The following is a 26,481-nucleotide window of genomic DNA, read 5'->3' as shown; positions in this document are numbered from 1 at the left end:
TAAACTCAGACCAGAGAGAGAAAGCGAGAGAGAAAGTGAGAGAAAGAGAAAAACAGAGAGAGAAAGCGAGAGAGAAAGTGAGAGAAAGAGAAAAACAGAGAGAGAAAGAAAGAAATAAAGAGAGAGAGAAGAAGAAAAAGGAGCGAGAGGTAGAGTCTGAGAGTTGAAACCCTCCCTCTACAGGGCAGTGCTTCAGTCTCTCTAGTCAGAGGCGTCCGTCGGTTCTGTTCAGCCATGCAGTCTGTGGCTTCTGAAACCCCTCTTCTCTCATCAGTCTCTTCCTCCTCTCTCACTGGCTGAGGATTCCCTGACTGGCTCTATCCAAGCTGCGTTTAATTGAAGGGTGCCAGGTTGTAACCACCTAGCAAGCAGGGCTAATTAGCTCAGAAAGCTGTACTGGAGCAGGAGACTCACACAGCTACACCGCTGTCTGACGGACTGACTGGAAAATAGAAACACAGAACTAGATCTCCGGTGGAGGAGAGAGAGAGGGTGAGAGAGGGAGATGAGACATTTACAGGCGACTGTGTGTGAGAGAATGAGAGAGAAGAGAGAGAGTTAGAAACAGCAGCAAGACTCAGAGTGTGAGAGGTGGAGAAATAGGAGGAGGGGTGAGGTGGGGAGGGGAAGGGAGGAAACGGGAAATGCAAAGCCAAGTGAGGGAGAGCGACGGGAAGCCTGCAGCAGCAAATAAGACTGAGGAACGAAACAGGAGAGGTAAAGAGAGAGAAGGAGAGAGAGAGAAGGGATAGGGGGAGGGAGGGAAGTGGAAAAGAGGGGCCACGAGCAGGAGAGAGGGCTGCAGGGTGAAGGAATGAGAGAAAAGTTAAGAAAGTGAGAGAGGGGGTCAGGGGAAAGAAAGAAAAGAACATAGAGAAAAAACAAGTATAGGAGAGAAAGGGAAACAAGAGGCAGGAAGAAAGGGGGGAGGGAAGTCTTAGGTAAGAAAAAAAGAGCAGCGCTGAAAAAAAGTTTTGTTTTGCGGTGGAGTCAGTCATAGATGAGGAAAACAGCTTGAGTGAATGGCTAGTTTGGAGTTGGAGAGCAGCGTGGAGGAGGGGAGGAGAAGGAAACCAGTTGTTGTTTAAGGCGTTTTCCACAGCAGCCTCTACTCTAGATGGACTGTTCTCATTCTGACATGTACTCAGACAGCACACGGACGGGACACTATAGATTCATTCATCAAAACACAGACGACTACTGCTACTGCCTTCACTGTGTCCAATACGGACCCACGCTGTACCAGGGAGGACCAGGGGGGTACAGACCACCACCCACACACCCAGACCACCCAGAGTTGGACCTCAGAGGAGACATCAGCATTCCTCCTTTCCCTGTGGAGCCAGAGGATATAAAACCTGGACTAGAGAAGTGTGAGAGAGGAGGTGAAGGAAGAGGAGATGGTGGAGGGGGAGAAGGTGGAGAAGGAGAAGGTGAAGGAAGTGGTGCTAAAGCTGGAGCTGGATGGGGTGTAAGTGGTCACAGTGCCCCACAGAGGAGGCCAGTGTTCACCGGGCCGGGTCAGTACGGTCAACCTCAGCCAGGCCAGTTTAGCCCCAGCCACCCCTGGAACTACAACCCTGCCCAGTGGAGCTGCCCAGCGGAGCCTGGCCTGGGTCTGAGATTCTACTCCCCTGTGAAAGAACAGTGTGGCTATGTGGGACAGGGTGGAGGTGGCGCTGCTGGGACAGGGACCGGGACACACCCCTTCAACAGCAACAGAAACGCGTCAGCCTCATCACTCCCTCTGGACCCGGCACACACACAGTTCAGGGGTCAGCGGTCCAAACACAGGCAGTCTAGCTACAGCTACGATCCTGAGAAACAGATCTGGGATCAGTCAAAATACAGGCCAGAAAGACAGGCTAGCTATAGTACACAGGAGAAACACAGACAGGCTAGTCTCGGTTCAGAAAAGCAGGTCTGGGGTCAGTCGAACCACAGGCTAGAAAGACAGAATAGCTTCAGTTCAGAAGACAAGCTGACACACCGACAGACTAGCTACGGTCCAGAACAACAGGTCTGGGGTCAGTTGAAACACAGACAGACTAGCTACAGCTACAGTCCAGAGGAACAGGTCTGGGGATGTGCTGGAGATGAACACGATCATTTGGACAGGTGTGTACCGCTTGAACAAGGAGATTTACACCCTCACATGCCAAATGGACATAGTGGTGGTGGTGGTCCCAGCCCCAGGCATGTGTACTCTCAGGGCGTGGGAGATAGAACTAACTACCAGGAGAGAACTGCTAGATTAAAGGCTGGGGGAGCTGTAGGTGGGGCAGGAGTGGACAGCTGTAATGGACGACATGTCCCTGCTGGCTCTGGGTCTGTTCAGAAGACTTTCTTTTCCACTGAAGTCCCCCAGAAACAGTTGGTCAGCCAGCCCAGGCAGAGGAGTCATTGTGGGCCTGGCCTTGGCCATAGAACCCCAAGTCATGGAGCTACTGGCCCAGTGCATGGAGCCACTATAGGCAGGGAAGAGAGATTCAACCAAAGGGCAAAACAGCCAGCAAGCCAGGGGGTTTACCAGAACCAGGGAGGAGACCCAGACTCAGACCCCCAGAGACAGAGGGGGAAGCAGAAGGAAGGTCAGGGTTCAGTCCGGGAAAACCAGGGTTTGGTCTGGGAGAACCAGTGTCATGTCCGGGAAAACAAGGGTTCTGTCCGGCAGAAGGAGGGCTCGGTTCGGGAGCAGATCAGACAGGTGGTGTCAGACCTGGAGGGGGTCCTGGGTGGTCTCAAACAGGTCCACGTGGAGATGAAGGAGGTAAATCAAATAAAATCAAATTTATTTATATAGCCCTTCTTACATCAGCTGATATCTCAAAGTGCTGTACAGAAACCCAGCCTAAAACCCCAAACAGCAAGCAATGCAGGTGTAGAAGCACGGTAAGAACCCTTTACTGTAGATAGCCTGGTTAATCCAGAAAAAATGAAATTGAAAGCATCCCAGTGTTGTCTATTATTTCATACCTTAGCTTGTCCATTGAGCTTTTGTCAATACTGTATGTTTACCTAGCAGTTAGTCTGGTCCCAGATCTGTGTGGGGCCATACTTGGGAACTTTTGCTTAGACCATGGTTTAATAAACCATTGGTATAAAATGGCTTGCTGCTAGCTTTTCTCATAGGCCAACCTGGCCAAATTAGCCCCGACGCTAAGGACGGCCAGCTGATTAGATAATTATATCCGTTAACAAATTCCATCTCAGCCAATTAAAACTACTCCAGGAATCTGAGGTGAGGCCTAGCATCCTCCTGGCTTCACAATTTCTGAAACTGATGCAGTAAAAGACATAAAATCTGATTGTGCTTTCCTGTCAATTCTGTTACCCATGCTATTGTTTGACTGGCTTAGCCTTTATAGACATTCAGATCAACAATAGAGCTATCATCATTGTCATGGATGTGTTATTAGCTGGGTTAACATATATCAACATCATTTTTCTCCAATGTTGATATAGGCAAGCCTAGCCCACTATAGGCGAACGCTGCACGCATTCACACCAGATAGCACCCTCTTTGCTATAACCTATTGCATTTGGGACTTTGGTGTAGCCTACACTTCAAATATTTATAGGCCTATGCTTATTGTAGTTGTATTGTGAATCAAAGAACAGGCAACACGTAATAAATTAATGATATGAATTGAGCTTCTTGGAGTCACTCAGACCAAAACACAGGCTATAGTATAGGCCTAATACAGAAATATGAATCACTACAATGAATATAGGTGAAGTTCCATAAACGTATACACTTAATTGTACAAGGTTTTATATGCATTTTGATAATCGGTTACTTCGTCACATTTGCACTATTTTACTTGAGGACAAGCAGTGGAAGGTTTCTCCTTAAAAATAAGCTTGCCCCAAATAGGATTCGAACTCACAGCCACCATATGTCGACACCGTGGAGTAGATCACTACAATGATCACACCACCACTTTAGCAGTATTGGGTAAATTACTGCTATTTGACAACACCACAAGAGTCATTGCCTTTGACTTTTATAATGTCTGAATATAAAGTTACATGTTATATAATCCTCCTACTTTTTTCAGTCAAAGTACATGGATGTTTGTTAAAGGCATGAGAAAAAACTTTGGTCATATACAGTATCAGTCAAAGGTTTGGAGGGGTTTGCACCGGTTTGTGTCAGGAGCTGTAACGCTGCTGGGTTTTTCATGCTCAACAGTTTCCCGTGTGTATCAAGAATGGTCCACCAACCAAAGGATATCAACTCATTATTAGGAAGGTGTTACTAATGTTTGGTATATTCAGTGTATGTGAAATGAATGTGATCACTTGTGAAGTGTTCCAAAAACATGTTGTTTTCACATGATTCCACATGTGAAATCATGTGATTCATCGGTGAGTGAGGACCCAGCAATCATTTTGATGGATATGTTTTTAATGTGTTTATTATGAATTGTAATGAATGAATGGTATGAGTAAAATAGACATAGCATGACAACAATAGTGAGAGGAGTTGACTGAAATGTACTCAGAGATCAGAGGACGAGGCTATGTAAACCTTAAGTCCATGTATACAGCATCTGAGATAAAGCAGACACAGATCAATAGATATCCTCTCTTTCTGTTTATGTAATGGTACATGACATTTAAATTACATTTGCATTCAGCTTTGTAGAAAAAAATACATTACAGGCTGATATGGAACAAGATAGCATTGTTTGTGTTTCACATCATTTCTTGTAGTTGCATTGATTGAAAGCTATTCACATGAACCTTTTGGCTAAAACCTGCTGCTGGAATTGGCAGAGACACAAGCAGCACTTTAAAGAGCCTGTCTTGAGACAGGTTCTGAATTATGCTTTGCTTTTATGGTGTCCATATGCAATAGGGCTGTAATATACTGTACCTTGTACAAATATTTTGAAAGTCTTTCGTTGTAAAACAAAATCTACATCTCATAACTCTTAGCTCTTAAGCAGCAATCAACTGACATGTCATATCATAATGTAGTATAATGTAGTGTTAATTAATGTAGTATAATGTATTAATATACAGTATTTTAGTAATGTAGTATAGTGACTATGTATTGTCATTTAGGTGGTCCAACAGATTGATCTGCTGACAGCTAACATTGACCTGGAAGAGGAAGAGGGATCATGTAACAGTTCCCCTCATGGTGGTGACGCCCTCCCCAACCCCAGAGACTGCAGAGGAGTCCTGATGTATAATAAGAAGACTAGTACTGGAGAGCAGATGTATTCCCACAAGATTAGGACTGTTGACCTGAAGACTAATGGAGACCAGGGATTACTGTACAGAGACCCTGACCATACTGTCACCATACAAACTACCTCTACGTCCCATGTCCTCACCGCATCAGTCATCAAAACCAACCGGGTTGGGGTCACAGCCCTGAGCCCGAGCCCTTCCAAAGACTCCAAACAGGAAAGACTTAACAAAGACCCTCCTATACCTGGCCCTTCCAGAGACATAAACCATGTGACCCAGACCCCTGGGCTAGAACAGATCCTCTCCCTACCCCTACCCTTACGGACTCACACCCCTATCCCCACAGCCATGGTTGGATACAGTGTCCCGTCTTGTAGGAGTCAGAAACCACCACTGTACCCCCACCCCAACGGACGGGTGGAGAGGCTTAATAAGGGTCTGGCTCCACCACCCTACCCGGTCCAGTCAGCCCTGCCGGTCCTGCCCCACTCGCCCAGCCACCCGACCCTACCCACCCTAACCACCCTGCCCTGTCTCCCAGTGCCCTGAAGACACCCTCATACCTGGAGAAAAGCAGACCAAGCTCAAGCATAGTGTGAGGGGACAGCATCACTGCCGTGGGGGCCGGGAACATATAGGACAAGGACAGACCTACACTGAGAGGCAGTCTGAGAGGGACTGACCAGGGACAGCTCGTGGTAAGTGTGTTTGTGTGTGTGTCTGCTTATGTTGTCACTTGGGTTCTGGTGATGGGGGAAAAACTCTATACAGTTATATATTGGGATATTATTTTTTATTTATTTGTATTTTTTTTACCCCTTTTTCTCCCCAATTTTGTGGTATCCCATTGATAGATACAGTCTTGTCCCATAGCTGCAACTCTAGTACGGACTCGGGAGAGGCGAAGGTCGAGAGCCGTGCGTCCTCCAAAACACAATCCAGCAAAGCCAAACTGCTTCTTGACACAATGCCCGCTTAACCCGGAAGCCAGCCGCACCAATGTGTTGGAGGAAACACTGTACACTTGGCGACCGAGTCAGCGTGCATTGTGCCCAGCCCGCCACAGGAGTCGCTAGAGCGCGATGGGACAAGAACATCCCTGCCGGCCAAACCCTCCCCTAATCCGGACGACGCTGGGCCAATTGTGCGCCGCCCCATTGGTCTCCCGGTCGCGGCCGGCTGCGACAGAGCCTGGACTCAAACCAGGTTCTCTAGCGGCACAGCTAGCACTGTGATGCAGTGCCTTAAACCTCTGCGCCATTTGGGAGGCCTCTGGGATATTGTTTTTGATGATAGATCGTATTGTTTTGACTATATCGCAATATAATTTTTGTGCTAGATTGCTGTACCTGCACTAAAACTCTAGTATTTTTTCTTCATAGCTTGTTCTCCATGTTCTTTTTAATAAAGGAGCCAATTAGTTTTCAGCACTTTTATTTCCATGAATGATCAAAACTCGTTTTATCATGGCTCTCTGTTCTCCCTCTGCAGCAGACGTAGGTGAGCAATAAAATCACAGTATTGAATTGAAATACATATAGAATCGTGAGAATTGCAATAGATGTATCTACAAAAATGTATCTACAATATCTACAATAGATGTATCTACATCTACAAAAATGTAAATGTATTATAATCCACATAACACATAACTGGCTCAAATTAAGATCCTTCATCGATCCGATATATGTACGTGATGCATGTACGTCATGATGGTAGTATAACAATTTGATTATACAAAATAATATTTGAGCAGCTATATTTGTGAAAATGCAAGATGATTGCTTGTATGTGTGTGTGTGTGTATGTGTGTGTGCCTCTGTGTTTGTGTATCTGTGTGTCTGCTAATGTTGATGTCACATGAGTTCCCACTTCTCATTATATCTTAGTCATCATGACTTCAGAGAAGTGGAGAGTAGGCTGGAGTTGAATCATTTCTTGTAACGAGACACTGCCATCTGAGATTGATATTGGAAACAAATGTCACTAAGTATTTATAGGATAACAGTCATGACTCAATATATATCTGAGCATTGCGGGACTACAAAATAACTCCCTGACACATTTATCTTACTATCATTCACAGAGATAATATTTATAAAGATTGTGTTACACATGAAAGATCTAATTGACCACCATCAAACATCACAAATTAAGAATTCCAGAACACGTGCATTGTCTAAATGACTGCAGAGATTTACACCACCATTTACAAATATTTGAGTAGATAAGGCCCAAAAAATACAATATTGTTAGATTTGGTAAAGAAGCGTGAAAATTGGCACACTTTTATCATTTTTAACACTTAACAACACCTGATATAATGCCATTCATCAAAGCCCTGGGTGGGTATATAACGTCCCCTGTAGGCCAATTGTGAAAATGCATGTAGGGTACTAGGGGGTAACTAGCCCCCTCTAAGAACAATGTCTAATTGCTGACACAAAAAGCGACATTTGGAAAAAAAATTGGTATATGGATGAAAGTCATGCTTAGTCAAATAAACTATAAAGGGAAATAAATGGCTACAGTTTAGACTTTTTTTTGTTATTTCATGAAAAGTAGATTTCTTTTTTTAAGTACCGGGGTAACTGCCCCCCTCCCCCCGGGGGTGCCAGTTTCCCCGGTAGAAGATTATGGCATTTAATCCATTTCATTCTTTAGTAAGTAATACTTAAAAGCTAAGTGCAGTTATCTTATTTTAACTATTTAAATAAAATATGGGGGGGAAGTGGTGTTGCACATGTCACCATTAATATCCGCACTATGAGGAGATTTGATTTAAAGTCCCTCTTTTTAACTCACCTGCACATTAATTTTCTTTGTTCTTTGTTGTTAATTTTTGATACAATCCATGTACAAATGCACTAAATATTATTTGAATAATGCAAGATTTTAAATCCCAGCAGTCTTTAAAATGATATTCAGGAGCAAAAGGTTTTCAATAGTTGGAATATAATATTGGAATGGAATAGAACCAAAACCATTAAATAACATTGGAATATTACATTTCATACAATAATTTAACTAATTAACTCAGTGTAACATTGACGTGGCAACTCTCTTATGCTCTGCTATTGCACAATTCTAAATTGTACATAGGTCCCAAATAAAGCTATCCCTAGTAAAATTGGAGCACACCTCATGAGCCCACCAATCCAGTCCCCACCTGCGACTGAAAACAGGGGGAGAGATGCCAATTGAAAAGCTCTTTGCACGTCTGGATAAAAAAATGTACCCGATTTAATCTGGTTACTAATCCTACCCAGTAACTAGAATATGCATATACTTATTATATATGGATAGAAAACACTCTAAAGTTTCTAAAACTGTTTGAATGGTGTCTGTGAGTATAACAGAACTCATTTGGCAGGCAAAACCCTGAGACATTTTCTGACAGGAAGTGGATACCTGATGTGTTGTATTACCTTTAAACCTATCCCATTGAAAAACACAGGGGCTGAGGAATATTTTGGCACTTCCTATTGCTTCCACTAGATGTCACCAGCCTTTACAAAGTGTTTTGAGTCTTCTGGAGGGAGATCTGACCGAACAAGAGCCATGGAACGATGATGTCCCATTAGACACCTGGCGCGCGAGTTCATGTTGGGTACCCTCGTTCCAATACGTTATAAAAGAGTATGCATTCGTCCACCTTGAATATTATTCATGTTCTGGTTAAAAAAGGCCCTAATGATTTATGCTATACAACGTTTGACATGTTTGAACGAACGTAAATATATTTTTTCCCCTCGTTCATGACGAGAAGTCCGGCTGGCTTAGATCATGTGCTAACAAGACGGAGATTTTTGGACATAAATGATGAGCTTTTTTGAACAAAACTACATTCGTTATGGACCTGTGATACCTGGAAGTGACATCTGATGAAGAGAATCAAAGGTAATGGATTATTTACATAGTATTTTAGATCTCCCCAACATGACGTCTAGTCTGTATCGCAACGCGTATTTTTCTGGGCGCAGTGCTCAGATTATTGCAAAGTGTGATTTTCCCAGTAAGGTTATTTTTAAATCTGGCAAGTTGATTGTGTTCAAGAGATGTAAATCTATAATTCTTTAAATGACAATATAATATTTTACCAATGTTTTCTAATTTTAATTATTTAATTTGTGACGCTGACTTGACTGCCGGTTATTGGAGGGAAACGATTTCCTCAACATCAATGCCATAGTAAAACGCTGTTTTTGGATATAAATATGAACTTGATAGAACTAAAAATGCATGCATTGTCTAACATAATGTCCTAGGAGTGTCATCTGATGGAGATTGTAAAAGGTTAGTGCATCATTTTAGCTGGTTTTATGGTTTTGGTGACCCTGTCTTTGAATTGACAAAACATTACACACAACTCTTGTAAATGTACTGTCCTAACTTACTCTAAATTTATGCTTTCGCCGTAAAACCTTTTTGAAATCGTAAAACGTGGTTAGATTAAGGAGATGTTTATCTTTCAAAGGGTGTAAAATAGTTGTATGTTTGAAAAATTTGAATTTTGACATTTATTTGGATTCAAATTTGCCGCTCTTGAAATGCACCTGCTGTTGATGGAGTGCACCACGGGTGGCACGCTAGCGTCCCACCTAGCCCATAGAGGTTAAAAACGTAGCTGGCTATCTACCTACATGACATAAAATGCTGTGTAAAATAGCTAAACGGTTATAAATTAACATTAACTGTGAAGCTATCATTCACTAGTGGAAACATTTACAACTGCAATTTAGTTATGTTGTCTTTTGAATGTACTTTACTTCAGACGATCTGATAGTAAGGTTGCTAGCTAGCACTCCTAGCAGCTTATGCTAACTAGCTAGCTGGCTAGCATTTTCTGGTAGTGAAGTTGCTAGCTAGCAAGTTAGCATAAACTAGCACTAACTGGCCTAGTCATTTTCTAAAAGAGGTAGAAACACATTTGTAACGTTCATAACACACTGGTCACAACGTGGCCCTTTGGGGGTGTATATTGTGGCTCCCCCCTCTCTCACTCTCCCCACCACAAGTTGTATGACTTTAAGACAGGTCATAAATACCTGGTAGAAACTGCCATGCAGTATTGAGGGAGAGAGTCTACCACAGGGCTGCCCAACACTCTTCCTGGATATCTACCGTCCTGTGGGTTTTCAGTTAACCTCACTAGGGTAGGGGGCACTATTTTCACCTCCGAATGAAAAGCGTGCCCAAAGTAAACTGCCTGTTTCTCAGGCCCAGAAGCTAGGATATGTATATAATTGGTAGATTTGGATAGAAAACACTCTAACATTTCCAAAACTGTTACAATAATGTCTGTGAGTATAACAGAACTGATATGGCAGGTGAAAACCTGAGAAAAATCCATCCAGGAAGTGGGATTTTTCTATGTTTGTAGTTTTCCATTGACTGCCTATACAGATTCCATTGACTTAGGACTCAAATTGCACTTCCTATGGCTTACACTAGATGTCAACAGTCTTTAGAAATTGTTTCAGGCTTGTATTCTGAAAAATGAGGGAGTAAGACCACTCTGAATGAATGGACACTGCAGTGTCCCAGAGGTTTTTTATGCACGCGACCGAGAGCGCACCTTCCTTCTTTTCCTTTTATATTGACGAAGCTTTTGTCCGGTTGAAATATTATTGATTATTATCACTAAAAACAACCTGAGGATTGATTCTAAACATCGTTTGACATGTTTCTACGAACTTTACTGATACTTTTCGGATTTTTCGTCTGCCTGTTGTGACTGCCTTTGAGCTTATGGATTACTGAACAAAACGCGCAAACAAAACTGAGATTTTTGGATATAAAGAGTGACTTTATCGAACAAAACAAACATTTATTGAGTTAATGGGAGTCTTGTGAGTGCAACCATATGAAGATCATCAAAGGTAAGTGATTAATTTTATCGCTATATCTGACTTGTGTAACACCTCTATCTGGCTGGTAACTGTTTGTAATGATTTGTCTGCTGGGCGCTGTTCTCAGATAATCGCATTTTATGCTTTCGCTGTAAAGCCTTTTTGAAATCTGACACCGTGGTTGGATTAACAAGAAGTTAATCTTTAAACCGATGTATAACACTTGTATGTTTTATGAATTGTTATGATGAGTATTTTTGTTTTTGAATTTGGCGCTCTGCAATTTCACTGGATGTTGGCCAGGTGGGACGCTACCGTCCCACACCCCCTAGAGAGGTTAAACCCTAATTTAACACACCTGATTCCACAAATGTTCTGCTCAACAAGACCTTAACTAGCTGAATCAGATATGCTAAATTAGGGTTGGACTGAACCTACAGGACAGTAGATCTCCAGGAAGAGGGTTGGGCAGCCCTGGCATACCAGAACAAAGGCCTTCTCTTAGTTCAAAACTCCTAATCCCCAAAATGGGAGAATGAAACAATATTTCTACTATTGAGAATGTGGGAATGGTCCGTGGACACTTAAGGGACAGTTATGATGAGTGTGTTTCATTTGGTGATCTCACGAAGGACAGGAAACACACATAACTGTATCTTTTAAAGTGTACATGACCCAGCTGTCAGGTTTACATCTAAATATTGTAAAACATATGTGATTAAACATGAAACTATTTGTGAAAAGATGTAATGTTAACCTTTATATGGATTTTCATATAAAGATGAACTAGTCAGTGGCCACACCCCGTGAGCCCAGAAATCACATTACACCCTTCTTCCACAGAGTATAAAACACCATCCTACAAAATATGCATTAAGTCAGAGAACGCCGGGACAGAGTTCCAACGTTGGAACGGCTACAATTTTAAAGACCATCGGAGACCATACAGCTGTAGTTTTGGCTACACGTATGGAAATGGTTCAACTCTGAGACTATCAATCACAACAGAATAAGAGCAAATCTTAGACCTATAATTACTGGTCTGCAGCTAGAAATTACGTAAGTCTAGAACGAGAATACCGACAACCGCCGAAGCATCTATACTATAAGAACGTTTACGAATGGTACTCTGAAGTATCCATTCTAACCACTTACAACTACGAAAGATATTGTGTCTTCTGGGAAAGTTAACCAGAGACTCTGATGAACTCTACAGGACAATTGACTGTTTTCTACGGAGAGACAACAACGACATATATACATTGAAATTATTGTCGAATAAGCGGCCGTTCATGTGCAAAGGATTAGCATTTCAATGATTATAATTATCCACTTGGTGTAGTGAATCTGTTTTGTCTCGCTCTCTCAGTCCCCACCCTTTTCCTTCGTCTATCAAGCCGTCATATCGGCTTCGTCCGCTGGGACTTTTTCTTTGTATCATGTAGTAACCAAAATATCTACTGTTTGTAAGTTATGTAATTCTGTGTGATTATTTCGTTAGCTAGTAAATAAATAATTAAGCCAATATGTATATTGCTGATTCATTATGGAAACTAGGGTTTGTGCAGATATCCAAAGGTTTGCAACATTCAGTAATGAGACCTGATGAGGTAATAATAATAATTCATTAATAAGCGACTGTTTTGATAAGATATGAAAATATCTGAAGAGTCAATTCGGGAAATAGAGACTCTATAAAAAAAAAGATCTGTGGTGCCCGACTTCCTAGTTAATTAAAGTTTACATGATTAGTTTAATCACGTAATAATAATTACATATAGAGGATTGATTTGATAAAATAACAGTCTTCACATTTAACCCTTGTGTTGTCGTAAGGGTAAAAAATGACCTGCCACTATGTTTAACAGTAGAGAAAACCACCTAAATTATATTTTTTCTACTTGAAATTTGAGGACTTTTCCTAGAGTGACCCCAACATTAGAAAAAGTGAAACATCACCTTTGTTCATATTTCCATGAAAGCTGTACACGACCAGGGTACAAAGATTGTCTTAGGGTAATTTTTTTATCATCATTTGATCATCAAAATCATTTACACACCACACACACACACACACACACACACACACACACACACACACACACACACACACACACACACACACACACACACACACACACACACACACACACACACACACAATGAGAAATGTAGATTGTGTGCTACTGATTGAACAAAACTAAAACTTTCTTGTGCATGTGCAGCATCTCCCCTCCATGACCCCACACATAACTCAAGTTCACATACAAAATAAAAACAATTTCAGACAAAATAAAAACAATTTCAGACTAAATAAACATTTCTTGAAAGCATTGTTTACTAATGGGGAATACAGTCAGAGGCTATAAAGGTGCTGCAGATGACACTCCTCCAGTTCTCGCTTTGCTAAAGCCATGAGTGCACGTTTCAGTGCCCAACAGGTCGTAGATCAGATTTTTTCAGATGTCCAGGAGGAACAAGAGAACAATGATTTGGAAGAGGAGGAGGTATCTGAAGAAGAAGATGGGGAAGAATACAACCCAGAGCACGATGCGTCATCTTCAGATGAAGAAGAAATCCCCCAAGCTGAAAGAGAAACATTTTTGTCAAAGAACAGCAAAATAACATGGACCTTGTTACCATATGACAACCAGGGCAGGATGGCAGCACAGATGCCATAAGGATGACCCCAGGGACCACAAGACATGCAGTTGCCCATGCCCAGGACATTGCCTCAACATTCTACATGTTCATCACACCAGCCATTGAAAAAAATCATCCTGGAGATGACACATTTGGAGGGTTTCCATAAACATGGAGACAACTGGAAAAGGATGGATGAGATTGACCTGCATGCCTACATAGGGCTGCTAATCTTAGCGAGTGTGTGTATAGGTCCCGAGGCGAGGCTACATATAGTCTCTGGGATGCAGAGAGTGGAATGGCAATTTTCTGTGCCACGATGCCGCCGATAGTCTTTCACACTTTCTCAAGAATGCAACGATTTAATAACTGTGAGTCAAGACCTGCAAGACGTGTGAGACAGGGGCGAAAATCTGATATCAACTTTGGAGGGGACAATTACATTACATTTTCTCAAGAGCAATTCCTGAGGGGGACACCAAAAGTAGTGCTGTAACACATTGCCTACGTTTAATATGGTAAATTTATATTGAGGAACCAAAGAAATAAGGTGTTTGCCGTACTCCTAACTACAGGTACCCAAAACTACACAACTAATCACAACAGCAATACCATTGCCTTTAACAAATCTTAGTTCAGTCACCAGTTTAAGTTGAGCGTGGGGGTATCCATGGCATTTTCCAATTATGTTCCTATTTTTTTTAAATTGAGAACCTTTCATAATGTTTCCAAACAAAGACTCAACAAACTTACCTGAGACTCCCTGTCTCTGCCAGTCTGTCCCTGCATATCTGTCCCCAACTCTGCTGTCTGTGTGCCATCTGTTGCCTGCTCTGCCTAATGACATCATTGTGAAACATTTCCATTAGAATTTCATTTCTTTCTTATGAACATTTTATCGACTAGTCTTTGAGATATTAGGCTACTAGGGTTCTTACTTTGCGTTTTGGTGTACTGAAAAATACTCTGATGTCCGTCTTTTTTCTGCCATTTTTCTGCCATTTTTCTACCTGGTTGGCTACACACACACAGTATGTAGGTTATTTACAGTAGGAGATGGGCTTCTATCATCTTATCTTCTATCATTCTATTTGGGCTTCGATCTAAAAGGTAGCTAGCAAATGTGAAACGGATTGCAGTGACAAGCGTTGACAGCTGTATGAGTTCACCATTTACACAACATATGCTGCAACCTTTTGTAATTTTAATCGTTTGTTTCATATTGGCTGGCTTCTAACAATAGCTGAATTTGCAAAGCTAGCCGAGCACCAATTCAGTGGTGTTTGCTATAATCTTTGCTACCCGGGTTAAATAAAGGTGAAATAAAATATATAAATAAAAGTTCCCTTGCGACAATTTAGCTTTTGCAACGAGACCATTAAATATATTTAAAACAATGGTAGAAGAGAGTGTAGTTCTGTTCAGTTTATCGCTAACCTTATCACAGGGACTTTGAAGCACTAACTTACATGCATGCTGATCTTGGAATAAATTGACGATAGCAAAAGATTCCATCTTTGACAACGCCACATACATGGAATAGGTACTAGCTAGCTTAATAGTTAATATTTGCGCGCTAGCTCTGCATATTCAGCTAGTGTGTGTGCGCGATTGACTGGATTAACCTCACGTCAGTTACATGCATTGAGTGCCTTTCAGACAGTAGATACGACCTCTACGTTACCTCACAAGCTAAGGAACTGGCAGTGGATCAAACCATTGTGAGGCAAAGGGTGGGGGGGTCGCAATCTTTTGAAACTTAAAAACGAGCTATTAAGTGTCTATAATCAGCACAATTGCTTTCATTGCGTATTATTAATATTATTTAAATTACATAGTTATGTTTCAGTGATATATTGGGGGGGACAAATCATATTTTTCCCAGGATGGGGGGGTCGTGTCCCCCCCGTCCCCCCCGGGATTTCCGCCCCTGGTGTGAGAGACAAACTGGCAGCCATAAGAGGTCTGGGAGAAGTGGGTGGAGTGTCTGCCATGCCTCTACAACCCTGGGCCTGAAGAAACAGGAACAGCAACTGGTTCCATTCACAGGTACATTTTTATTTTCATATCTGTAGTGTAAGTGATTTTCACTGTTCATTTTATTATGTATTGTATTATGTAATATCATTGATTTATGTGACTGTTTTCTGTGACACTGATACGAATTACTGATAGTAATCTCTTTTGTCAAAAGGTCGCTGTCTTTTCCGGCAGTATATGCCCAGCAAGCCAGCAAAGTATGGCATCAAGATATGGGTGGCCTGTGACGCACAATCCAGCTACGCTTGGAAGATGCAAGTCTACACAGGGATACCGTTCAGTGGAGGCCCGGAGAAGAACCAGGGGATGCGGGTTGTGCTTGATGTGACAGATGGACTGATGGGGCACAATGTCACGTGTGACAATTTCTTCACCTCTTATGAACTCAGCCAGCAGCTCCTGAAGAGGAAGATCACCATGGTTGGCACAGTTAGAAAGAACAAGCCTGAGCTCCCCCCTGCACTCCTTGCAACAAGGGGGAGAGATGCCTTCTCATCAAAGTTTGCCTTCACCCCCACCACCACTCAAGTTTCTTACCTCCCAAAGAGGAACAAGAATGTGGTCCTCCTGAGCACACTGCACAAAATGGCTGAGATCAATGATCGTGAGGGCAGGAAGCCAGCCATCATCCTGGACTACAACCACAACAAAGGAGGAGTGGACAACCTGGACAAGGTGATTGGAATTTACAGCTTCAGGAGGATGACTGCCCGCTGGCCCCTGGTTATCTTCCATAACATCATTGATGTGTCCTCATACAATGCCTTCGTGAATGGAACAAGATCAACCCTACCTGGATGCCTGATAAGCGGAACAAGAGGAGGGTGTTCCTGGAGCAGCTGGGAAAGGCACTTATAACCCCACACATTCAAAGAAGGGAGCGCCTCCCCCGCACAGCAGCCTCTGCAGCGCTTGTGAAAGCTGTTCAGGGGACTGAATCCTGTCCTGATCCACCTGAGGCTGCAGCTGGGGCAGGCTAGAGGAGGAGTTGTCAATTCTGCCCCCAAAGAATGTGCTGTAAAACAAATACTATGTGCCACACATGTGAGAAATACATCTGCAAAGTTCATGCACACACACTTGCATACTGTCCTACATGTGCTAATTAGAGTTGACTGATATATGTTCTTCACGTTTTTGTTTTGCATCTATTACCTTATTTTATTCTATTTAATGTTGTTGTTTATACACCTTGTGGGTAGGGGCAATGGTTAAAAAAATGGGATAAGACTTTTATTTTGTAGTTGAATTCCTCATTGTACAGTATATAACAACATATCACTATGTTGCCAAAAAAGTTCAAGACTGTTATTGTTTCCCTTCAATAAAATGCATTCAAAACTACTTTCTGCACATTTCTGCTACTTTCTTAGGCTAGTGCTATCTCTTGCTAAAAAATGTGTGTTTACACCTATGCAGTACCTTTAGCAATAATAATAATTGTAAACCTCTACTTTAGTAAAGAAAACAATTATGACAGGTGTGTTGTAATAAAAATGAGTGGTGTCCACTGACTAAATGCAGTCTTTCTGCATTGTGAAGAGGGAATACCCAGATATTCACAAAGTTTGTGATGAATGACAGGTTGTTTCTTCATGCAAAATAGATTTGTGATTTAAAATTCAATTAAGCTGCTTTATTTTAGGGGTTGAGCGAAGGCGGGTCATGTTTTACCCTTCGGACAAGGGGAGTGTACAGAATGTTAAGACTACACTTAATGATAGTCACAGACATGACAAACTCATCCAACATTTTACTAATTTACAAGAAAAGTATCAACATTTTTTCAATCTAAACAAGTGGATTATTTATTTTAAAACATTCCTACTTGTATATTTAAAAAACAATTATAGATCTTACTTCATTGGAATATATCGACAACTTTTTCAAAATGTAATTTTTTTTCGATAAACTTATCACAAAATAATTTTGTTGAAATATCTCCAAAAGTTGTGATGACACAGAGGACATTTTTTGTTGAGCAAGAGCAGTGGCAGCCAGGGAAAGTGATCTTAATGTGAATTACAGGGGTGGGGGCAGTTACCCCAGGGGGCTTGTTACCCCCTAGTACCCTAACTTTATTGACGTGTTGGGTCAACACTTCCCCTGTGTTGGGTCTACATGGCCCCAAAATAGCTTGAAAGTGTTGTATTGGTTTGGGGAACACATTCCATAAACCAACACCATATGGCATTTTTATTTAATTTTTACTTATGATCGCAACTGATGAAAAACCATCAAAAATTGTAGTAACATTTTTATATTTTCACTCTCACGTGTGCTCCCTCTCCGGCCTCTAGGTTACCAGGCTGCTCGTTATGGCGCACACCTGTCACCATCGTTACGCGAATCAGCGCATAATGACACTCACCTGGACTCCATATACCTGCCCTATATATGTCACTCCCTTTGGTCCCTTCCCCAGGCATCATTGTTTCTGTTCTTGGGTCATGTCTGTGCGTTGTTTGTGTTACGTGTTTGTTTCATTTATTTATAAAAAAACTCACTCCCTGAATATGCTTCCCGACTCTCAGCGCACATTGTTTACATTCACTTTCAAAGTTGTGTATTAAATACAAAGTCACCTTTTACACTTTTACACCCATGAAGCTGGTTTGCCATTTTGTAAAACTGTTATCCTACAGAGTAATAGGTTAAATCTGTAATGACACTATAGCTGGATATATTTATTTGAACATATCCTGGCTTTTTGTAAACGTTTTGTGGTCTTAACATAAAGGGATGTTGTTAAAATAGGTTACCTCTCTCCCTGCTGGACACCAGATTTCATGTCACATTTCTTAAAAGTGACATAGTATATATAATATATGATTGTAAGCAGTATGAAACTTTGTATTTAATACACCACATTAAAAGGGAAAATATCAACATTATACTGAGTTTTCTGATGGTTTTTCATAATTGTTACGATCATGAAGGAAAAAACAAAGGTCATATGCTGTTGGTTGATTGAATGTGTTCCCCAAACCAATACAAACATTTAAAGCTATTGTTGGGGCCATGTAGACCCAAAATGTCAATACAGGTAAATGAATATTCACAAATGGTGCTACAGGCCAACCTGAGGTTTGGCTAAAATGGCACTATATGAGTTTTTTTCAGCACGAAAAATTATTTGTCAGTTTTCATGCTTCTATACCAAATTGAACAATTTTCTAGCTTATCAACTGGACTAAAAAGAAAAGAATGAGAGAGAAAGAGAGAGTGAGAGTTCCCTTTTGTGAAGATACTGTACTTCCCTCTTGTGCAGAATATGTGTAACTGAAATCTATTTTTTTTTTCTGGCCTGTGCCTTGTGTCTGTGAGTTGGGCAAGCACAATCTGGTTTTAATCATAAAGCCTTTGGACAGATGTCAGAGCAGAATGAGGCAAACCAAACGCTAGCTTGTTATATTTGAGATGGTCACATAAACATGAGCAGTTCTAGACATTGTTCAACATGGCGAGAGTCAAAGACTGTGGGGATATAAAGAACAGCTTCCAGGGAGAAAAGGCCTGTGACTTCTGGTTAAAGCTTTGAAAATAGGCTTTGAAATAATAGAGAAGTAGATCGATTTTTTTGTAGAAATTGTTTCTTGTAAATCGCTTATAAGTACACAACATTTACATTTATGTAATTTAGCAGACGCTCTTATCCAGAGCGACTTACAAATTGGTGCATTCACCTTATGATATCCAGTGGAACAACCACTTTACAATAGTACATCTATATCATTTTTTTTTGTTATTTTCTACGCAATACATATTGCAGTGTTAAACTAACACTTACAGTAAAGAGTGAATTTTAACACCATCTCAGGCTACATATGGTGTTAGTCTACAGTGTAAAAAGTATTCTGATTATACTGTTAATGTTGAGTGTTAACGTAACACTCTGCAATGTAAAAAATTAACACTGCAGTACACTTTTCCGTGTTACTGAAATGTAACACTATGGGGTAAGTAACACACACAATGTTATTTATGTTCAACACTAGTGTTGACCTAAAGTTAACTCCTATTAGTGTTAAACAAAACACTGTTACAGCAAGTCATTTTGGATGTTGTTTTAACACTGTATGGTGTAAATCCTAAATAGCATATTTCATATGGTGCCTTTTCTTTTTGAGTGAATTGTAAAGTTACCACCCATGACTGTATTTGTTAGTGACAGAGACATGGTTGTTTAATTCATTATTTTTAAAGGCCTGTGGCTTTCACCAAATAAGTATCTAGATGAATGTTATCTTTAAAATGTAACTTTACGACAATTCATTACATACAGTTGAAGTCGGAAGTTTACATACACCTTAGCCAAATACATTTAAACTCAGTTTTTCACAATTCCTGACATTTAATCCTAGTAAAAAATGCTCTGTCTTAGGTTAGTTGGGATCCACACTTTATTTTAAGAATATGAAATGTCAGAATAATAGTAGAGAGAATTATTTATTTCAGCTTTTAATTTCTTTCATCACATTCCCAGTGGGTCAGAAGTTTACATACACTCAATTAGTATTTGGTAGCATTGCCTTTAAATTGTTTAACTTGGGTCAAACGATTTGGGTACCCTTCCACAAGCTTCCCACGCTAAGTTGGGTGAATTTTGGCCCATTCCTCCTGTCAGAGCTGGTGTAACTGAGTCAGGTTTGTAGTCCTCCTTGCTCGCACACGCTTTTTCAGTTTTGCCCACACATTTTCTATAGGATTGAGGTCAAGGCTTTGTGATGGCCACTCCAATACCTTGACTTTGTTGTCCTTAAGCCATTTTGCCACAACTTTGGAAGTATGTTTGGGGTCATTGTCCATTTGGAAGACCAAGCTTTAACTTCCTGACTAATGTCTTGAGATGATGCTTAAATATATCCACATAATTTTACTTCCTCATGATGCCATCTATTTTGTGAAGTGCACCAGTCCCTCCTGCAGCAAAGCACCCCTACAACATGATGCTGCCACCCACGTGCTTCACGGTTGGGATGGTGTTCTTCGGCTTGCAAGCCTCCCCCTTTTTCCTCCAAACATAACGATAGTCATTATGGCCAAACAGTTCTATTTTTATTTCAACAGACCAGAGGACATTTCTCCCAAAAGTACGATCTTTGTCCCCATGTGCAGTTGCCAACCGTAGTCTAGCTTTTTTATGGCGGTTTTGGAGCAGTGGCTTCATCCTTGCTGAGCGGTTTTTCAGGTTATATCGATATATGACTCGTTTTTTCTGTGGATATAGATACTTTTGTACCTGTTTCCTCCAACATCTTCACAAGGTCCTTTGCTGTTGTTCTGGGATTGATTTGCACTTTTCGCTCGAAAGTATGTTCTTCTCTAGGAGACAGAACGCGTTTCCTTCCTGAGCGGTATGACGGCTGTGTGGTCCCATGGTGTTTATACTTGCGTACTATTGTTTGTACAGATGAACGTGGAACCTTCAGGCGTTTGGAAATTGCTCCCAAGGATGAACCAGACTTGGGGAGGTCTACAATTCTTTTTCTGCGGTCTTGGCTGATTTCTTTTGATTTTCCCATGACGTCAAGCAAAGAGGCACTGAGTTGAAGGTCGGCCTTGAAATACATCCACAGGTACACCTCCAATTGACTCAAATGTATGTCTGTGTATCAGAAGCTTCTAAAGCCATGACATCATTTTCTGGAATTTTCCAAGCTGTTTAAAGGCACAGTCAACTTAGTGTATGTAAACGTCTGACCCACTGGAATTGTGATACAGTGAATTATAAGGGAAATAGTCTGTCTGTAAACAATTGTTGGAAAAATGACTTGTATCATGCACAAAGTAGATGTCCTAACCGACTTGCCAAAACTATAGCTTGTTATCAATACATTTGTGGAGTGGTTGAAAAACAAGTTTTAATGACTCCAACCTAAGTGTATGTAAACTTCCGACTTCAACTGTATATCATAATGCCTTACTTGGATGTTCTAGTTTTACCCTAGTTTTAACAGTGTTAGGAATTTGCTGGTTTACAGGCCACATCAAGCCTATGAGTCACATTATGCTGGCTTGCAAAGTGATCCTATTGGAATCCAAACAGAGTTATAATATGCAACAGTTTGAGTTTTAAACTGGAACAACCATTTCACTAACGGGTCCAATAAATCTAATTTACTAATTTGATTCGTTTAGAAGAATTCAAGTTATTTATCTTTGGTAGCATATGATTAATTAATCAATGTACTGTTTGTGCAAAAACACAGATATGAAAAACAATCCCCCAAAAATGTACTTGCAGTAAAGCATGCTGGGAAATATGATAATGATGAGTCTGGTTTTGACAGGACTGTTTTACTTTCCACAGTGTAAAACAATACCGCTGGTTATTAACAACAACACTGGGGGTTATTTTTCACAACTGAGTGTTACTTTCACTCTTACAAAGTTAAATTAACTCCTGAATCAACACTATACATTTTACACTGAAAATCAACACATGCCAATTTTATGTGTATGATTCAGTATTTTGTGTAGTCTAATAACACAGCCTGGTTTGAGTATTATCAGATGAAGAACAGTGAGACTAATGTATAATTCCTTGAATTATTTTTGATCTATTACCGCTCCTCTTCTCTGCTGTCTTCAAAAGCACATATTGTATTGCTATGGTTAGCCTTGGATGAAAGAAATAACAGGCAGCGATTTATAGATTTAATTGGACTCATATTGAACTTATACATTGGAGGCATGACATTTTAGCTTATATTCCTACTCCTCCAGCTACAGTAGCAAGGCTGAACAACAAGGACACATACCTAACCTATGAGTTCATCCTCCTTGACACTATCTAGGTTTCCATCACTACTTAAAGACTGTACGATACAGAAATGCCTTTATAGAAGGAGAAATACATTCTTAAAAGTCTAAGGCATTGGGAGGCTAAACCGTTTCAATGCTACAGACGTTTTCATGAGAAGACCAATTTTTAGGATCTCCTAGTCTGATGAACAGAGCTGTAAGCTCTGCCACTTTCTACCACAGATGCAGAAGGGCGACATAGGTGGATGCTGTGGATTGAGAAGCAGCTCATGCAAAAACATGACATCTCTAGCTTAAACTGATGGATTTTGATGTGAATTTATTTTATTATGTTACATAGATTTATGCACTGGTGTGTCAATAGACTCTAGGGGGTTAAATGTATATCCATTTATTGGCTTCACTGGGGAACAGCATCAATTCAATTCAGCAGGTTAACTGAAATTGTAAGAATTTAAATGGAATTGACCCCAACCCTTCTGGGGAGATGCTCTTGATGCAGAATGTAAAGCCACAATTGGTAATTTGTTATGTATTTAACCAAAACAGTGCCTTCAGAAAGTATTAACACCCCTTGACTTTTTCCACATTTTATTGTTACAGCCTGGATTTAAACTGGATTAAATTGAGATTTTGTGTCACTGGCCTACACACAATACCCCATAATGTCAAAGTGGAATTATGTTTAATAATTTTTACTAATTCATAAATAATGAAAGGCTGAAATGTCTTGAGTCATTAAGTATTCAATCCCTTTCTTATGGCAAGCCTAAATAAGTTCAGGGAGTAAAAGTTTGCTTAACAAGTCACATAATAAGTTGCATTAAAACCTCTTGAGGATACCCTAGGATAGGGGGCGCCACAGCGCATTTTGAAAAGAATTTGTTCCCATTTTCAACGGCCTACTAATCAAACTCAGAAGCTAGGACATGCATATACTTATTATATATGGATAGAAAACACCCTAAAGTTTGTAAAACTGTTTGAATGGTGTCTGTGAGTATAACAGAACTCATATGGCAGTCAAAACCCCGAGACCGATTGAACCAGAAAGTGGAATTCTGAATTGTGGACTCGACTTCTCATCTTTCCCTATTAATCACACCGTTAACAATGGTTCAGTGAGCACTTCCTATTGCTTCCACTAGATGTCGCCAGTCTTTTCACAGTGGTTTGAGCCTTATACAGTCGAAACTCAGTGAATGAGACGCATTGGAAATTGGTCACAGGGGATGGGCCATCACCATTATGACGCCCTGTCTACCCCCACCTTTGGAAACGTTTCAAAACACTCTACAACCGTCCCCGTCGAATCTGATTGGCTCTCTTGGTGTTACAGGCCCTGAAGATTAATGTTTTACAACGTTTGACATGTTTGAACGAACCTAAAGGCGGGAAAATCTCATTTTATCCGAAACTGCAGCCCTGCGCACGTCGGAGAATTTGGAGAGAGCCCTAGGACGTGCTACCAACAGCAGGCTAATGGAAATGAAGGATGGACTTTTTTGACCGAAAATACATCTGTTGTGGACCTGGGATTCCTGGAAGTGCTTTCTGATGAAGACAACTAAAGGTAGGCGATTATTGACAATATTATACAAGATGAGATGTGACATGCGATTGTTCCAAGATGGTGCTGAGCTCGGTATATTAGCTCATTTTCTGAGTATCGCATCTCCTTTTATCGCAAAGTGTGATTACCCAGTAAAGTTAATTTAAAATCTGGTATGACAGGTGTTCTCAAGAGATATTCATCTATAAATGTTAGATTGACAATATAAATTTAAAAAATCGTTTTCGAATAGTAATTTAGGGAATTGTAGCACTGTTTCCCGGGACGCATTTGAGGGGAAAATAGTTAGTCAACGTCAGACGCCGATGTAAAATGCTGTTTTTATATATAAATATGACCTTTATTGAACAAAAGAATGCATGCATTGTGTAACATGATGTCCTAGGTGTGTCATCTGATGAAGTTTGTAAAAGGTTAGTGCTGCATTTAGCTGTTTTTTGGTTATTTATGATGCAAGTGGTTGGTCGGAAAATGGCTATGTTGCTGCTTTTTACGATGGACTCATCTAACATAATCTAATGATTTGTTTTTCCTGTAAAACCTTTTTGAAATCGGACGACGTGGGTCGATTCAGGAGAGGTGTATCTATAAAACAAAACAAAAAAGTTATTAATTTTTTTTTATTTTAAATTATTAATTTTTTTAATGCTAATTGGTGATATGATTTTTCGCTGGATTTTGATCCCGCTGACGGGATGAGACGCTGAAGATAGTGTTTAACTTGATTTGTTGAATGACTACCTCATCTCTGTACCCCCACACATACAATTGTCCCTTAGTCGAGCAGTGAATTTCAAACACAGATTCAACCACAAAGACCAGGAAGGTTTTCCAATCCCTCACAAAGAAGGGCACCTATTGGTAGATGGGTAAAAAAAGAAGAAGCAGACATTGAATATCCGTTTGAGCATGGTGAAGTGGTTAATTACACTTTGGATAGTGTAACAATACACCCAGTCACCACAAAGATTACAGGCATCCTTCCTAACTCAGTTGTTGGATAGGAAGAAAATGTTTCAGGGATTTCCTCATGAGGCCAATGGTGACTTTAAAACATTTACAGAGTTTAATGGCTGTGATAGGAGAAACCTTGTTGTTACTCTACAATACTAACCTAAATGGCAGAGTGAAAAGAAGGAAGCCTGTCCAGAATATTCCAAAACATGCATTCTGTTTGCAATAAGGCACTAAAGTAAAACTGCAAGAAGGTGGCAACAAAATTAACTTTATGTACTGAATACAAAGCATTATGTTTTGGGAAAATCCAATGCAACACATCACTGGGTACCATTCTTCATATTTTCAAGCATTGTGGTGGTTGCATCATGTTATGGGTATGCTTGTCATCGGCAAGGACTAGGGGGTTGTCTAGGATAAAAAATAAACTTAATAAAGTTAAGCACAGGCAAAATTCTAGAGCAAAACCTGGTTTAGGCACTGTATATCATTAATTTAAATTACCATTGACCATTAGTTGTATTGTAGATCGCAATTTTAAATCCTGTGTTGTTGTCTTCCTCAGGAGCCCTGACGTGGTGAAGAGATGACTTCAGTCAGTGGTGGACACAAAGACAGAGCTTGGCCTGAAGATGGGGGTATTTCCAAGGGTGAACGCTCTAGACAGACAGGAGGGGAAGGGGATTCCACATTACAGAATGAGATGCACAGACCTGAGACACACAGTATGCAGCAAGCACTTCAACCTAACATATATAACTTAAAACAGCAAAAAGACACAATTTTGATACAAGTTGGACAATAAAGTATTATATTCATAACTCAACCCTACTTGAATTATACACCGGAGGTTATCAACCAAAGAATCTGTAGGAAAATGAGAATGGATGTTGGAAGTTATATGATTATACTATCTATATTCATGTTTATAAAGCTTGTTTTAAAATGTTCAGAGATATTAGAAAATTGTACTGTCTGAAACATCCAAATCGAAATACTTCATATTGACAACTGAATGTCTTACATTTGTTACATTTGTGTATGGATTAAAAGACAACAATGACCTAATAATGGACATTGACTTTGATTTGAAATGTTTTATGTTCTGTTATGGCACCAATGGAAGACAGTAGTCTGTCTCAGTATGTTTCCTCTCCACTTGACTCTCTGTATTTCATGGCACTAGGGTCTAAACTGCCTTTGCCTACATCCCAAATGACACACTATTCCCTATATAGTGCACTACTTTTGATCATAGCCCTATGATGGGAGTCATTTGGAACGCAACCTGTATGTCTCTTGCTGTCTTTATGCCATGGCACAGACTACTGTGTGTTGGAGCCATCTGCACGTAGGCCTGCTAACCTCTCTGTCTCTCTGTTTATTTAAGTCTTGTCTGAGAGTTTCACCAATTCTGTCCCAGATACTCCGCCCCTACTTTTA

The 26,481-nt window shown here is 40.5% G+C and overlaps 1 protein-coding gene across 1 annotated transcript; it reads left to right on the top strand.

Annotated features, from left to right (window-relative positions):
• Nucleotides 1–216: 216 nt before the first annotated feature.
• Nucleotides 217–26,113, top strand: LOC106600515 (uncharacterized). The gene is made up of 3 exons (XM_014191935.2): nucleotides 217–2,770; nucleotides 5,074–5,903; nucleotides 25,604–26,113. Exons 1-2 carry the CDS (start codon nucleotides 1,118–1,120, stop codon nucleotides 5,752–5,754), a joined length of 2,334 nt encoding a protein of 777 aa, XP_014047410.2. The 5' UTR covers nucleotides 217–1,117; the 3' UTR covers nucleotides 5,755–5,903; nucleotides 25,604–26,113.
• The last annotated feature ends 368 nt before the right edge of the window (nucleotides 26,114–26,481 follow it).

Source organism: Salmo salar, chromosome 03 (genome assembly GCF_965601325.2).
Source record: "Salmo salar chromosome 03, fSalSal1, whole genome shotgun sequence".
Lineage (NCBI taxonomy): Eukaryota > Metazoa > Chordata > Actinopteri > Salmoniformes > Salmonidae > Salmo > Salmo salar.
The sequence above is the reverse complement of the archived record's forward strand: the minus strand, read 5'-3'. Positions and strand labels throughout refer to the sequence as shown.

Coding starts and splice junctions, on each gene's coding strand:
- LOC106600515 (XM_014191935.2), top strand. CDS start 1,118: ATGGACTGTTCTCATTCTGACATGTACTCAGACAGCACACGGACGGGA. Junction 2,771..5,073: donor TCCACGTGGAGATGAAGGAG/GTAAATCAAATA, acceptor ATTGTCATTTAG/GTGGTCCAACAGATTGATCT.